We start from the raw sequence: 14,437 nt of genomic DNA, 5'->3' as shown, positions 1-14,437 counted from the left end.
GTTCACCATTTGAAGCCATTTTCTTTGATTGGGTTTATCCAATTTTGGCATGTCTTTCATGCTGCTCTGCTAACTTTGGTGAATGCAAAAAGTGACACAACATTGACATTTCCTCATTGTTCTTCACATGTTCTTTAATCAAATTAGTAACTTTGATGATTTGTATTCTATTTTTGTAATAATTTCGAAACATTTTGTCAGTGTCCCTGAAACTGCTGTCCACCCCGTTGTTAATGGGTAATTGGCCATACAACAGATGAACTGATGTAATTAGTAACATCATCAACACGTTTTTCTTTACTGGAAGTTGGCTCAACTTCTGCAAATACATCAAATCCCTGATTTATATTTTCTAATTTTCATCATATTGTATTTGGATGTATTCAAACTTACGTGTCCACATGGTCACGGGGAAATATTTTTTAATAGGTAAAGAAATCTGAAATTCAAAATATATTTGATAAACAATATTAAGTGACTTTCAATACTGAATCGCATTGCTAGCTGAAGACCCACCATGAGCTAATTATAAGCTATAAGTAGCAAAAAACATCCACCACTTCATCAATCTTTCCATGACGGGGTGGACCATGACGGGGTGAACCATCTACATTTTTTCAACATTGTGATAATAAATAAAAGAAGCGTCCTCTTCACAACACAGTGATTCAGCAACAGAGTGTCTTCAGTCAGAGGCTTCTTCAGATCCATCCTGCCTACGGCAATAAAAAAAACTCTACAATGACCTTTAAAGAGACTTAAAATACGACTACTGAAACAATTAATTTCCCTTTGGGGATTAATAAAGTTTATTGAATTGAATTGAATTGAATTGAATTGAATTGAATTGAATTGAATTGAATTGAATTGAATTGAATTGAATTGAATTGAATTGAATTGAATTGAATTGAATTGAATTGAATTGAATTGAATTGAATTGAATTGAATTGAATACGCTTAATGTACTTAATCACAGGTGTGGTGTTGTTATTCCCGTTTCAACCATCAATCAACCAATACATGATAAATTAAGTTTCATTTTCATATCATTTACAGATATGTATCATTTGTCTTGACAAAACTTTAATTTTTTTTCTTTCATTACTTTTCCATTATTCAAAAGTTGTTTTACTAAGCCCAGAGTAGAGATACTTTTCTGAGGAATGTACTAGGGTGTTGGACACAGTTTCAACTGATTCTTGTTGCAGGATGATAAATGTACACGATTGGTCAGAACATCAAAATCAGAATTTTATCTGAACTCAGTTACTCAAAATTTGAATAATCCAACAAAATTTTGGAAAGTAATTAAATCTGTATCTGTTGCTAAGGGCTGTGCCAGCCTTCCCAGCCATCTTAAGACAGATGGCGGTGAGATCATAGATAAAAGCAATATTGTAAAGATTTTTAATGAACATTTTATCTCTGCTGGGTCTGTTTTTAACCATTCTGATGCTGATTCTCACACTTCTGTAGGAAGCTCAATGGTGATCCCTTCTGCAAGCCCTGTTATGAACCTCTTCCATTTTAAGCCTGTCACTGCCACTGAAGTATGTGAAGCCTTGAAAGGTATAGACTGTAAAAAGTCAGCAGGCCCGGATAACTTAGACCCATACCTTTTAAAAAAAGCCAGTGATTTTATTGCAGAGCCCATTGCTTCAATTATTAATCTTAGTTTTTTGACCAGGACCATCCCCAAAGTATGGAAGTCTGCTTATGTCCTTCCTTTATTAAAAAGTGGGGATCCCTCAGATGTAAATAACTATCGTCCCATTTCTAAACTCTCTATCCTTGCCAAAGTTTTTGAATCCCTTGTGAATATTCAAATAAAGCAATTTTTACTAGAAAACAACATCCTAAGTGAGGTCCAATCAGGCTTTAGGTCGGGGCACAGTACCATAACTGCAGCCATGCTAGTGACTAATGACATAATCAATACACTTGACAAGAAACAGCATTGTGCAGCACTGTTTATTGATTTGGCAAAAGCCTTTGACTCTGTAGATCATGAGGTATTACTGTATAGACTGGGCAGGATTGGTTTTGGACAGGAAGTGGTTAACTGGTTCAGAAATTATCTGTCAGAGAGAACACAATGTGTAGTGGCGGAGAATTATAAATCAGGTTTTTTAGAAATTAACAAAGGTGTTCCCCAAGGGTCCATTTTAGCACCAGTTTTATTTTCTATTTTTATAAATGATCTACAAAATGGAATCCATACAGCCAAACTGCATCTTTATGCAGACGATACAGTTTTATACTCGTGTGCATCCTCCCCTACACAGGTGATGGAGGATCTCCAAGCTGCTTTTAAATGTTTACAGACCTCCCTTCTTGATTTAAAACTTGTCCTAAATGATAAGAAAACCAAACTTATGACATTCACAAGGGCTCGATCAAAACCAATGGATTATATGCATATTATTACCTTAAAGGGAGCAGTCATAGAAAAGGTTTCATCATACAAATATCTTGGGCTATGGTTGGATGAAAAGCTGTCATTTAGAGTACACATTGAAAACCTCACAAGGAAACTTAAATTAAAGTTGGGTTTTTTATTTCGCAACAAACAATGTTTTACTACTGAGGCTAGAAAGAAACTTATTCAAGCTACATTTTTAAGCGTTATTGACTATGGTGACATAATATATATGCATGCTGCCTCCTCCTTGCTAAAGAAGCTAGACAGTGTTTACCATGCTTCCCTACGCTTCATTACCAATGCCAAATGGCTTACTCATCATTGTGTACTTTACCAAATGGTAGGATGGACCTCCCTCTATTTAAGGAGGAAAATACACATGTATATCTTCATATATAAAACCATCTTGGGTAAGCTTCCTCCTTACCTTTGTAGTCTCATTTGTCGAGCCTCTAGCAGCTACAATACCAGATCTACTAGATTGCTACTTTTAAAAACTCCCAGAGCACTCACTGAATTAGGTAAGACTGCATTTTCTCACTTTGCTCCATTGACATGGAATGGTTTACAAGACCTCACCCGCTTAAGCACCCAGGTTTCGCTTGGTGAATTTAAATCTTTGTTAAGAAACAATTTACTTGAAGAATGTAGTTGTTATCTGTAGGATGGATATACTGTTTGATGTGGTTTTTGAGTGATGTATTTTGTATTGTGTATTTTATTGCTGCTGTTGTCTTGGCCAGGTCTCCCTTGCAAAAGAGATCTCGTATCTCAATGGGACTTCCTGGTTAAACAAAGGTTAAATAAAAAATAAATAAAGGATCACTCACTGTTGACCCATTCAAGATTCAGTCCATTTTCAAATGTGTGGGTACCAATAAGTCCACAGCCCCAGATTGTATTTCTGCTCTGCTCTTAAAGGCATGTGCAGAAGAACTCAGTCCAGCGTGGTCCCTTATCTTCCAGCAGTCTGTGGATTCACACTGGAAACAGTCCGTCATCATTCCAGTTGCTAAGAAACCCTGCCCTTCTCAGAACAATGATTTTAGACCTATGGTCCTCACTTCCATCGTAATCAAATGCTTTGAGTGTCTCTGCTCAAGCTTAAGGTCAACTCAACATTTGATCCACTCCTATTTGCTTACAGGCAGGGGTACTGATGACGCCATTAACAGCATCACCCACCCCATTGTGAAGCACTTGGAAGAGCCAAAAGCCTACACACAGATTTTATTTGCAGATTTTATTTCAGCTTTTAATACACTGCAGTCTCATCTTATTATCCAAAATCTAATGCAGATGTGTATCAGCCTTTTTTTAATCAAGTGGTATTTCTCCTTTTTAAACATTCAAAGTCAGCAGGTCAGTATTAACAACGCCCTTTCCGAGCCCAGGTCCATCAGCACAGGTGCCCTGTTAGGTTGTGTTAGTTCTCCAGTTCTTTTTACACTCTACACAAATGAATGCACAAACCGTTACTCTGGCAATTTGGTTTTAAAATGTTCAGATGATACAGCCATTCTCAGTCTACTGCACAAAGACACAAGCCCATCAGCCTCTTTCTCTGGGACGGGAATATTTGTACACTGGTGTGATGCCACCGACCTTATTTTAAAAGTGACCAAAACTAAGGAGATGGTTCTGAACCCCAGATTAGTGGGAGATCGAAGTCCAGTGGTGATACATGAAGCCATGAAGGTGATGGAGAGGAGTGAGTTCCAGCCTCTCCAGTCAATTTATAAACAATCATTTATTTGGCAGGCTCAGAGGATAGTGACCAACCCCTCACATATTCTTCACACAGAATATGAGCTCTTGCCCTCTGGAAGACGATACAGAGTTCTGCACTGTAAAAGGAATCGATTTAAAGATTAATTTGTTCCCATTTCAATCAAACTTTCAAATAATGCTGTTTGAGGCTACAGGGATTGTGCAAAAGTTTTTATGACGTTACCACAGAGTATGTGCATTGTGTTTTTTTTCCATTTCTTCTTATATGCAATATTTTAAAGTGTGCAATGGTAGCATGTTCAATGAGGAGTATGTCCAACCTTTATGTTGTTTGTTTGATTTGTTTTATCACACTATGGAGGCAAATTTCACTATGGGGACAATAAAGTGTATCTTATCCTATTGTATCCTATTGTATCGTATCGTATCACATCGTATCGTATCGTATTGTATTGCATGTATCGTATCGTATTGTAGGTGGAGATATGAGATAACTGTCACTTGTTTGTCTCAAACTGGGTGAAGGACCCAGTTTGTTACTGTCCTGGACAGTAACAAAGAAAGAAACTGTTAAACTTTCCTTCATAGGGTATTGACCTCTGTGAAAAATCTGCTTACTGCTTACGAAGTGCACTATTGTATATTGTATCATAGTATTGGATACATTTGTGTGTGTGTGTGTGTATATATATATATATATATATATATATATATATATATATATATATATATATATATATAGACCAGAAGTTTGGACACACCTTCTCATTCAAACTGTATATATATATATATATATATATATATATATATATATATATATATATATATATATATATATATATATATAAACAAACATATACACACACAATTTTTGTGCATATGCATTTGTTATGTGGCATCTGTACGTTACATCTCCTGATTTTCACTGTACATGCACAATGAGAATAAAAATCTTAGAACAAAACGTAAAAAAAACGTAAAAAGCACACCTTTTTTAACTTACATGACAACTTACAATAACAGTTCTACTTTGTAAGTTTAGACTTAAAAAAAAACTTGCATATAACGCTTGGTTTAACCCAACAGAAAATAAGGAAGTTGTTAGAGTCACTCCTGAATCTATAACCAGTAACCAGAGAAGAAATAGGCTGTCTACAACATCGCCATGACGATTAACCGTAGTATTCTTCCGCTGCGTTGCGCATTATGCAATAAGAGAGAACGCCGAATCACGACCCGGGCGGAGTGATTTAAGCCTTAATTATGGTTCCGCGTTAAATCGACGGCGTGGCCTACGCCGTAGGGTACCACGTCGACGCGGTAGGCTGCGCGTCGGTGTAACGCGGAAGCATAAATCATCCTCTAGCGGGGACTACACCCAAACGCCCGTGCGGCTGCAGCGGCTCTTCTGCTGCCGAGACCAGAAGAAAGCCAGGACGAGACGGAACTGGAGCGGTGTTTGCTCGCTGGAGGCCCGCTAAACCACATCTCCCTTTGTCGTTTTCGCCAGAGACGGTTCTAATCTAACGTTCATCCAACCTCCTTTTTCATCATAGAACTAATTTCACACAAAAAATGTCCTGGCAAAGCTACGTGGACAATCTGATGGCTGACGGCAGCTGCCAGGATTCGGCCATTGTTGGTTACACGGACGCCAAATACGTCTGGGCATCTTTTAGCGGCGGTACTTTTGCCAATATAACGGTGAGTATCTTTTATTCGTGCTGGTATCAGCTCTTTTCTTCACTGAGACGTGTGTATTTGTCATGCCTGGGGTTTTGTCTGCATATCAGGCCTTTTTGAATGAGTGCGGCACACATGGTTATCCGGCATGCGGACACTTTTTTTCTTTTTCCTTCTTTAGACCTTCCGTACACGTCTATTCTCTCCATTTTACCAAGTAACCACGGCTTTAGTGTAATATTTTGATTGGGGAAAAACAGCCGACACATTAAAATGGGAGGAAACTAGACCTTAATGACTAAAAAGCGTCGCTACCTTTTATGCCGCGTTCCATTTACCTCGGAACTGGGGACTGGGAATGGCAGCCATCTTGGAATGGTAACTCCCACTTTCCCAGTAGGAAATCCCACTTCGAGTGGCCTTCCAGTTGAGAATTCCGACTGGGAACTGGGAAATTCCGACTTCCGAGGGCAAATGGAACGCGGCTTTAGCATGGGTAGCTCATTAATTGGTCGTGTTTGCTTGTGACACCGGTTAAATGATCCAGTTGAGTAGGGCGTAGCGGGAATTAAGTCATGCCACTGGAAAAAAAAAACCCTGCCTTTTTCCCCTCCATTTTCTTTAAATCACTCTCTAAACCCGTTAGTTTTTTTAATAAAAGCCTCCTAACAATCCCTAGTGTTGTTCTGTGCAGTGTTTAGCAGCGTGTAGCTTCGTTGTTAGCTCCACTGGCCTGCTCCTTAGCAGCTAATGCTAACCAGCGCTGTTGGCGCGCTCCCGACGTGCGCGCTCCCGCCGGGCTTTTTTTTTCCGAAGACACACTTTTTGAGTCACTACCGCCCCTTTTTCTCCAAGATGGCGGACACGCTCCGAGTTATTATATATTCCCGCATGGCTTCAATTTTTTCCCCCTTTTTATTTGAAGTACCTGGTCGGCTTGTCGTGTTTTTAGTTGGTGTTTTTAATGGTTTAAAAAAAAAAAAAACGATTGTACCGTCCTCCTGCCTGTGCCAACCTACCACGTTAAGCCTAATCGACGCAGAGCCTACGCCGTAGGGTACGCGGCGACGCGCAACGTACGTTTCGCGTCGCCGCGTACCCTACGGCGTAGGCCCTGCGTCGGTGTAACGCGGAACCATAAATCCGCCGTTAATCGCATGTGTCAGACGTTTTTGTCTATCCTCCATTTTGTCATTTTTATTTAGACATTAAATTGAAGCTTAGGGTCTAAACACGAAAGGAGTCGTACCGTAAATGTCATTTTAAACAATTATGTGATGTATAAGGCGTCGGCCAGCCCTGCTATGAGCCGTGATTTTGGCAGGAGCTGCATGGGAGTGTCCAGTCCTCACAAGAGCTGTTTTAATTAAATCATTTGGTGAAATAACGTAAACCATTTCTTTTTTCTCTAATGGTATTCATGGCGAAAGATCGAGTGTCTGCTTTGGGGTTTTAGCACGAATTTATGACTTGATTGTATTGAACTCTGTGTGTTTATGTCTCAACACTGAGTTTATCAAGCAGAGTAGAACATTTAAGCCTGTTCATTTGGGTACTTTTTTTTTAGATTTTCAAATATTTTCAGTCCAACCAGCATTTGAGCCAAATCATGCTACATATAAAACAGTTGTGCAGCTAATTGACACCGAATATGAAAAGGGGCATGGTGAAAATGTGTCCCAGAAATGTGTGTCGATGAGAACCGGGTGTTTGTGTAATTAAAAACAGTGATTGTGTTCCCAGCTAGCTGGCCTGGTAGCTTTCCCATCCACTGGAAATCAAGTTTTCTGTTTTTTTTTGCCCTAAAGGCTTTCATGTGTGCAATGACTGTGCACTTCTGGAGCTGAGGGGCAGTGCCTCCTTTGTTTTGCAGATAGCTTAAAATTGACTTGTTCATATACATGCATATATTTGTTACTTTAAAAGGCATGGAAGATTAACATATTTTTGTTCAGGGTAAACAAGAGTAGAAGCCACATGAGGAATATCAGTATTCAGACCACTTATCAGATTTGTGCTGCAGTTTCTGCCACTGATAATACATTGGAAACAGCTGCATAATCTGTCCAGGGCTGAAGGTTATTGATGTGTTTAAAGCTGTCAAATCAAAGTTCACATTTGGTTATATTCTCATTGGTGTCTTACCTCTCCTCTGCTTAGTTGTTAAACATTTATTTTAATACTTTCAATATATGTCGTTCTAAACTTATCTTTTAATGTACACGCTTAAAAGTGTGGTGTTGTGAAAATAACAATTGAATTTGACTACTTGTTGGTACATTCAACCATCATATACAACTATTTATCCATTAGGTTTCAAATTTACAGTGAAGTTAAAGCAAACTCGAGAGCCTTCATATAAATGTATTGGGATTTTTTTTTTTCTGCTTTCTACTAGTCTGAAGAAATCGACGTGTTAGTAGGAAAGGACCGGGAGGCGTTCTTCACCAGTGGGCTGACCTTAGGCAGTAAAAAGTGCTCGGTAATCAGAGACAGCCTTCACGTTGAATCTGATTGGACCATGGACATCAGGACAAAGAGTCAAGGGGGAGAGCCAACATACAATGTTTCTGTAGGCAAAGCAGGCAAAGGTGAGTGTCATCTCTTTTCTCTTTAGTAGTTTTAGTTGTGCCAGTCCCATGGTAGTCTGCTTTGAAATAGTGCCATTAGTTTACCTATTGTTGTAGCCTACATGTTGTGCATGCATGATATACAGATGTTGCACCTTTCCTCAATATATGACAAGAGATTTTCTGGACCAGTGGTTTTTTTTGCCTTTCAGTGAAATTTTGTTGGTGAACAAGTGCATTTTAAGTCTTTTTCTCCCCCCCCTTATTGAATTGATGAGCAGGTTCTGAAGTTCAGTGGGCTATTGCAGAGGGGATTCTAGCTTTGATATTCTTTCGTCCCTTTCATGAAAGTTTATTTTTTTTCTTTGTCCTTTCAATTTGAAGATTTTAGCTGTAGTTCTCTTAAGCTCGTGGTTTGTCAACCAGAACAAGCTGGCACACAATGTTGTGCACTGTTAATACCACATTTCTCCAAAGGTTACTGAAGCACTCAAGTTTTAAAGACTTTTAAGGCGGAAGTCTATGGTGGGTGGGGGGGGTGTCATTATGGTTCCCCATGCCCTTTACTCCTCAATCTTTGCAGATCTCTTTAATCTTGCAGGTGAGACTGTACCAGGGCATACAGATTCCTGTCTTCCACACTCTTAAGTTCATTGTCTGGGTTAGGATTGGCTAAAAGCTTCCTTAACTGCACGCACCTTCTGTCCTTCTTGTTTAACATTCCCACTGTCTGCAAATTGTGAATCTCTTACCCTGCACGTGTTTTTGAGCGCTTCAGAGTTCTCAGATGTATTGAGGAGAGGTATCCAAGCATGATGCTGCATGCTTGTGTGACCTGTGATTGTTGACAAAAACTTCCCTTTCTTATTCCTTGCTGCTGGCATGGTGCATATTGGCAAGTAATTGCATTCTACCTGGAGAGCATATTCTTGATTTTTGTTAAAAATCAATAGGGGCACAAATTAACTTCAGGCAATTTCGTAATCTCTACAGTCACATGGATGGGCAACAGGAAATAATATTAATTGGCTTGAGCTGGGAGTTAGAGGATTCTGTATGGGTAATTGGAATGAGTCAACAAAAACCACCTCATACTTAGGAGGTAAATTATGGGGAAAGGTATGTCAGCACTTAAATGACATGAATCCATTTGTACAAACACTGTCCAGCAATTTGAATGACTTTAGTGTGACAGAATGCCCTGTAACAGGGGGCAGTCTTTGAGACAAGTTAGTGTTTTATGTCCATAGCTGGAAAGAGGAGGTATAAATATCCTATAAGTTCTTGTAAAGAAAAAAAACATAGCCAAGAAAGTTATTGCAACTCCTCGAAGTTTGTAGATGTTAGGTCAGCGTAAACAGCTTCGCTTGTTTAAAGTGTACATCCAAACAGCTTTGCATGCTTCTGATGTTTGTCTTCCTGTTGTTCTCTCTAAGTTTTGTCATGTGACACGACTTGTTTAACCACCAGCAGCACTGATTTTAAAAAAAAGAAGTTTTTAAGCCTTTAAACCAAAGGCTCTGCTCCTTGTGTCATTGTCCTCCATTCCTGTCTTGCCTGCTGCCTTTCGCTCTGTGCTCTTCTCTTTTCACTTGTGTGATCTCTGCACCCCCTCTAAATGTTCCTTTTCTGTCTCTTTTCTTTCAGTCTTGGTCTTGGTAATGGGCAAAGAAGGGGTCCATGGAGGCGGATTGAATAAGAAGGCATACTCGATGGCAAAATACTTGAGGGATTCAGGGTTTTAGTTTATATGTAGCATATGTGATGTAATAGAGGGAGAAAAAAATACTTAAAATAAACAAAAACCACAAAAGTTTCAAAAGACAAAAAAAAAAAAAAAAAAAAAAATTAACTGTCAAGCCCGTATTTCTTCCCAGAACAGCCCCAAGTAAAACAAAGTCCCAGGAGCATTTCTAAAAGTGCAGGGTTTATCCTCTGCCTCAACAATGTAGCCCCATATTTGGAAGAGGTGTTCCTGTTTGCTCCAGTCCTGCTATCATCATGTTTGTTCATTTATTTTATTTTTTTTCCTTTTGTGTACTCCAGCAATGGTTATTGTCATGGGGAAGGAAGGTATCCATGGAGGACAACTCAACAAGAAAGCATATACGATGGCTGAATACCTGAGGAAGAGCGGATACTAAAGCAGCCTGTACCCAGCTACCTAGCAACTCACCCTTACCACCCTGTTGCATTTCACACTACTTCCAGTCCTAGTTTGTAGTTCTTCTTTTTGTTCTGCCTTTTTCCCCTCCCCATTTTGTTCCCCCCTCCCCCTGCATTTGTTGTCATATTCCTCTAAATCCCCCCCTCCCCCCCGCAACACACTTGGGCTGTGTGTTCTTATACCCTCTGTGAGCACTCTTAAGTTGATCCATAGCAAAGATGAGCATGTTGCTAAACAGGATGTCATGACAAATCTGTACTTAAATGAGACCAGCAAAAAAGAAAGTATTGGCAAAACAACTTGGACAACAGAAGTTGGTGTCAATTTAAAGTAGGGTTTTTTTTTTTTTCCTGTGTTTTATGGTACCCATCACTTGATCCTCTGAAATGCAATCATACACACTCCCTCTCTGAGCAGCATATGCCTTTTTTGGAGCGCTTGAGCAGTAACAAAGCTCATCATGTCTTCCTTTGTTTCTTCCATGTCCAGGAGAGGAGACACCGTGCATATCTCAGCCAACTTTCATTTCCCGCCCTACCTTAAGCCCCCCCCCCCCCCCTCACATTTTTTTTTTCGCCTCCTCCCAACCTATTAACTTAAATGAGGCAACACTAAACCTCATATGAGACCCTTTATCAGTAACTACCCACCATTTAGCTCCTCTCCCTTCAGAGTCACTGTCCTGAATCCTCTTGTAAGGGGTAGTCTGTGCATGGGATCAGTTAACTTGTGAACCAGCTTTATTTGCCATCTAGATGCTGGTAGCCTCTCCCCTGGCATCACAACCTCCCTGATTACGCAGAATCCATGGACATTCCACAGTAACAATGGCTCAGGCACTTAATACTGTTTTTGTTTGCCAGCTCCTGTAAACTTTTTTTTTTTTTTTTTGAAGGCTGCCATTTTTGACAAATATCCCGTGGGTATAATCATCTATTGTGTCCAGTTTGAATATTTTTCTTTTTTTATAGGACCAAGTGTAGTTGCAACTTGTGTGTTTATACAATTGCTGTAAATCAGGTGGTGGATAGCATTTTTTTTTTGTTTTTGTTTGCCCTAATAAAAGAAAAAAGGACACTAATGCCATGGTTAATTCATGAAGCCCCAGGGCAGGTAAAGGGTGGGTGAATTGAAGATTCACTCGTCTTTACTACTCAAAGACATGCATTTGTACAAACCCACATTGTGTTGACAACTACATAACTGTGGAATAAATTGCCTTGTACTTTATAGTCAGCTGAGCTCTAGGGTATCACATGGTCTGTCCACGCTCAGTACTGCTAACTGTAACGTCCAACTGACAACGGCTGAAAACTTTTAAATGTAGAAACGACACTAGATGGGAGATGGATTGGTTGGAACAAAGACGTTTGTAGTTGTCAACTTGACTGAAGAACCTGTGTATCCTGTGCCATAATGTAGAGATCTGTTGTGAGATGGTTTTTACCCACTGTTCACTAAGAAATCATTTCATCTGCACTTTTCTTTCTTTTAGCTTCAGCTCCACTGTTAAGGCCTGTGGGATATGTGTACTCATTAAAAAAAAAAGGAAAAAAAACTTTCCTGTTTGCAGATTTTCTTTTTCCCTCATCTTTTTTTTTTCTTCATACATCTGGGATACAGTCTTTAATGCATCTGATTTCATAAGCATAAACCAAGAAATGCCATAAATTGATTATCACCTTGTTTACAGATCAAATAAATTTATTCCAACCAGACAAATGTCTTGTCTGTCGTTCTGTTGCTTCATAGTAGCTTCAATTATCAGAAACCTGGTTTATTGCTTTCCTGATGGTTTAGGTGAATACTGACATGCCCCTAAATAAGCTTTAACATTAACGAGTGTGGTAGAACTGCCTAATTAACATTCAGCTCTATTCTTAAGTTTATCTTGTTTTTAGGCCTCAGTTCATGCATACATTGTAATCATTTATCTCAAGATCCCAGTTAAAGCCAATATTGAATGACATTCAGCTGTTTATGGTTGCAGCTTGTTGAAGGAAACATTTTAGAAAACTTCCACGTCACTGAAATGGCTCCTTTAGAAGCGTTCATGAGTTTGAGTAAATGTTACTGAGGCCGAGAAGTTACTTTGGCCTTCGTGTGATTGTTTTTGAGTGGTCCTGCCTCATCACGTGGTCAAGTTTGACCTTTGACTTAAGATTGGCAGAAAAATGTAATTATCCACAACTAGATTTGTTTACATTTGGACCTTGAACTGTTGGGCCACACTTCAGTATTTTTAGTCTTGGAGATAAAATACAGGTGAGGGTGGACAGTTCCACGTTCTTGAGCTGAGTCAGAATTTGCTCATCAGTGTTGGAAGTGTCCATGGATGCAAGTTCATGCTGTTGCTGCAGCGAGAATCTTTGTTTCCCTGTTAGTTAATCATTTACACTGAAGTCTTGTCAAGTGTCATTTTATTGAAGCAAGTTTGAACTATAAACAGACATGCATGGGCAGGAGAAACGACAATACATGAAATGAAAAGGCAACGTGACAACAGAAATCGAGCCATTTTATGGAGGACAAGAACATTCTGCACATTTCTCATGAATGGTATCAAATCTGGACAACTGCAATAGGCATTACGAGGCCTACAGCTCCGTAACCGTGAAACGAAATCCAACAAGTTTACCAAAGGCAGTGTGAAACTAGTGTAACTCACATTCATGTGATGCCTCATGGAGTGTTTGTTTTTATACCCCCCCCTGTGTTAACTGGTTTGTCTTCAGTTTCTCTTACACGTGAATCTGATTCAATCATTGTAACAGATAAACTGACACCAAAACACCAGGCTAGAAAGAAATTGGCAAAAGAAACTTGCGGTGGCTTTAAATGTTAAATTTGATGACAACTTCCATTTTTACAAATGGGGTTCTGCATAGTGGTTTGCGTTGTCAATTTAGCATGAAGAAAGTCGATTAAGATGTCACTTATTGTGATTTGTACTTAATATATACACACAAAGTACTCGTCCTGGACTTTGAGTTGAGCGTTGTTGTGTCTGGAACCTTTGGACCTTTCTGAGTTATCTTTTTATGACAAGAGTACAGTAATGTAGTATACCGTATTAAAAATGTCATCAGTCCTGTCAAATCTGCCAAGCAGCTGCTCCGAGAACCAGACCGACCCGTCAACACACCTGGAACTCAGCAAATTTAACCACAATCATGTAAAAACTTAAATGTGTATCTGAACTCCAAGATTGGTTACAATGAATCGTAAGCAATGATGAATCCGTTCTGATTTTGTCCACGCCCGCCCCGAACAAAAGTCTGCAGTGGTGAAGTCAGGGTGGGTGTGGGGGGTTTCAGGGAGACCTTTCAGGCTCGGGGCAGGTCGTGCTCTTCAGAGCACGGCTGCTGCATCTGCACCACAACAGTCTCCACGGTAACCTCCTCCTCACTGTCGCTGCTGTCCAGCTCGTCCTCTTCGTAGTCGGAGGAGTCCTGGTCCTGCTCCGAGCGCGACGCTCCGGACATGGTGCCGAAGGAGTGAGCGCTGGTGGAGGCCAGGGAGCGCAGCAGCGGCGTGCTCTCAGACACCTCCTCGTTCTCCTCGGGGCTGCTGTCCCCCTCCTCCGAGTCCGAGTCGGAGTCGCTCTGCGAGGGGACCACCTTCTGCTTGCACACCGGACACGTCTTCTTGGTTTTGGTCAGCCAGGGGTCCACGCACTTGCTGTGGTAAGCTGCAGACGAGAACACCCTGCTGTCAGCTCGGAACCAACTCAGTTCAATCTGTTAATCACATCCTCATTTGTTGATTTTGTTCAGACTTAAAGGGGACCTATTATGGCATCTAATCCCTATTTTAAACAGGCCTTGGATGTCTTAAAAACAAGCTTTTGATTGTTTTTGCTAA

At 40.0% G+C, this 14,437-nt stretch overlaps 2 protein-coding genes across 3 annotated transcripts in view; one reads left to right on the top strand and one right to left on the bottom strand.

The window, feature by feature from the left end:
* Positions 1 to 5,549: 5,549 nt before the first annotated feature.
* On the top strand, positions 5,550 to 12,295 carry LOC133458504 (profilin-2-like). Of its 2 annotated transcripts, none has more exons than XM_061738464.1 (3): positions 5,550 to 5,857; positions 8,235 to 8,427; positions 10,054 to 10,441. In XM_061738464.1, exons 1-3 carry the CDS (start codon positions 5,729 to 5,731, stop codon positions 10,149 to 10,151), a joined length of 420 nt encoding a protein of 139 aa, XP_061594448.1. In that variant the 5' UTR covers positions 5,550 to 5,728; the 3' UTR covers positions 10,152 to 10,441. The 2 variants fall into 2 exon arrangements, with proteins under 2 accessions (XP_061594448.1, XP_061594447.1); XM_061738463.1 differs by lacking the exon at positions 10,054 to 10,441 and adding an exon at positions 10,453 to 12,295 and having other exon boundaries at positions 5,553 to 5,857.
* Positions 12,296 to 12,976: 681 nt separating this feature from the next.
* The window catches only part of rnf13 (ring finger protein 13), a 51,498-nt gene continuing 50,037 nt past the window's right edge, over positions 12,977 to 14,437 (bottom strand). Inside the window, exon 10 of the mRNA XM_061738462.1 lies at positions 12,977 to 14,264. Coding sequence (XP_061594446.1) covers positions 13,900 to 14,264 — 365 coding nt within the window. The 3' untranslated portion in view covers positions 12,977 to 13,899. The remainder of the gene's footprint in view (positions 14,265 to 14,437) is intronic.

This window comes from Cololabis saira, chromosome 13 (genome assembly GCF_033807715.1).
Source record: "Cololabis saira isolate AMF1-May2022 chromosome 13, fColSai1.1, whole genome shotgun sequence".
In the NCBI taxonomy this organism is placed as follows: Eukaryota; Metazoa; Chordata; class Actinopteri; order Beloniformes; family Belonidae; genus Cololabis; species Cololabis saira.
The sequence above is the reverse complement of the archived record's forward strand: the minus strand, read 5'-3'. Positions and strand labels throughout refer to the sequence as shown.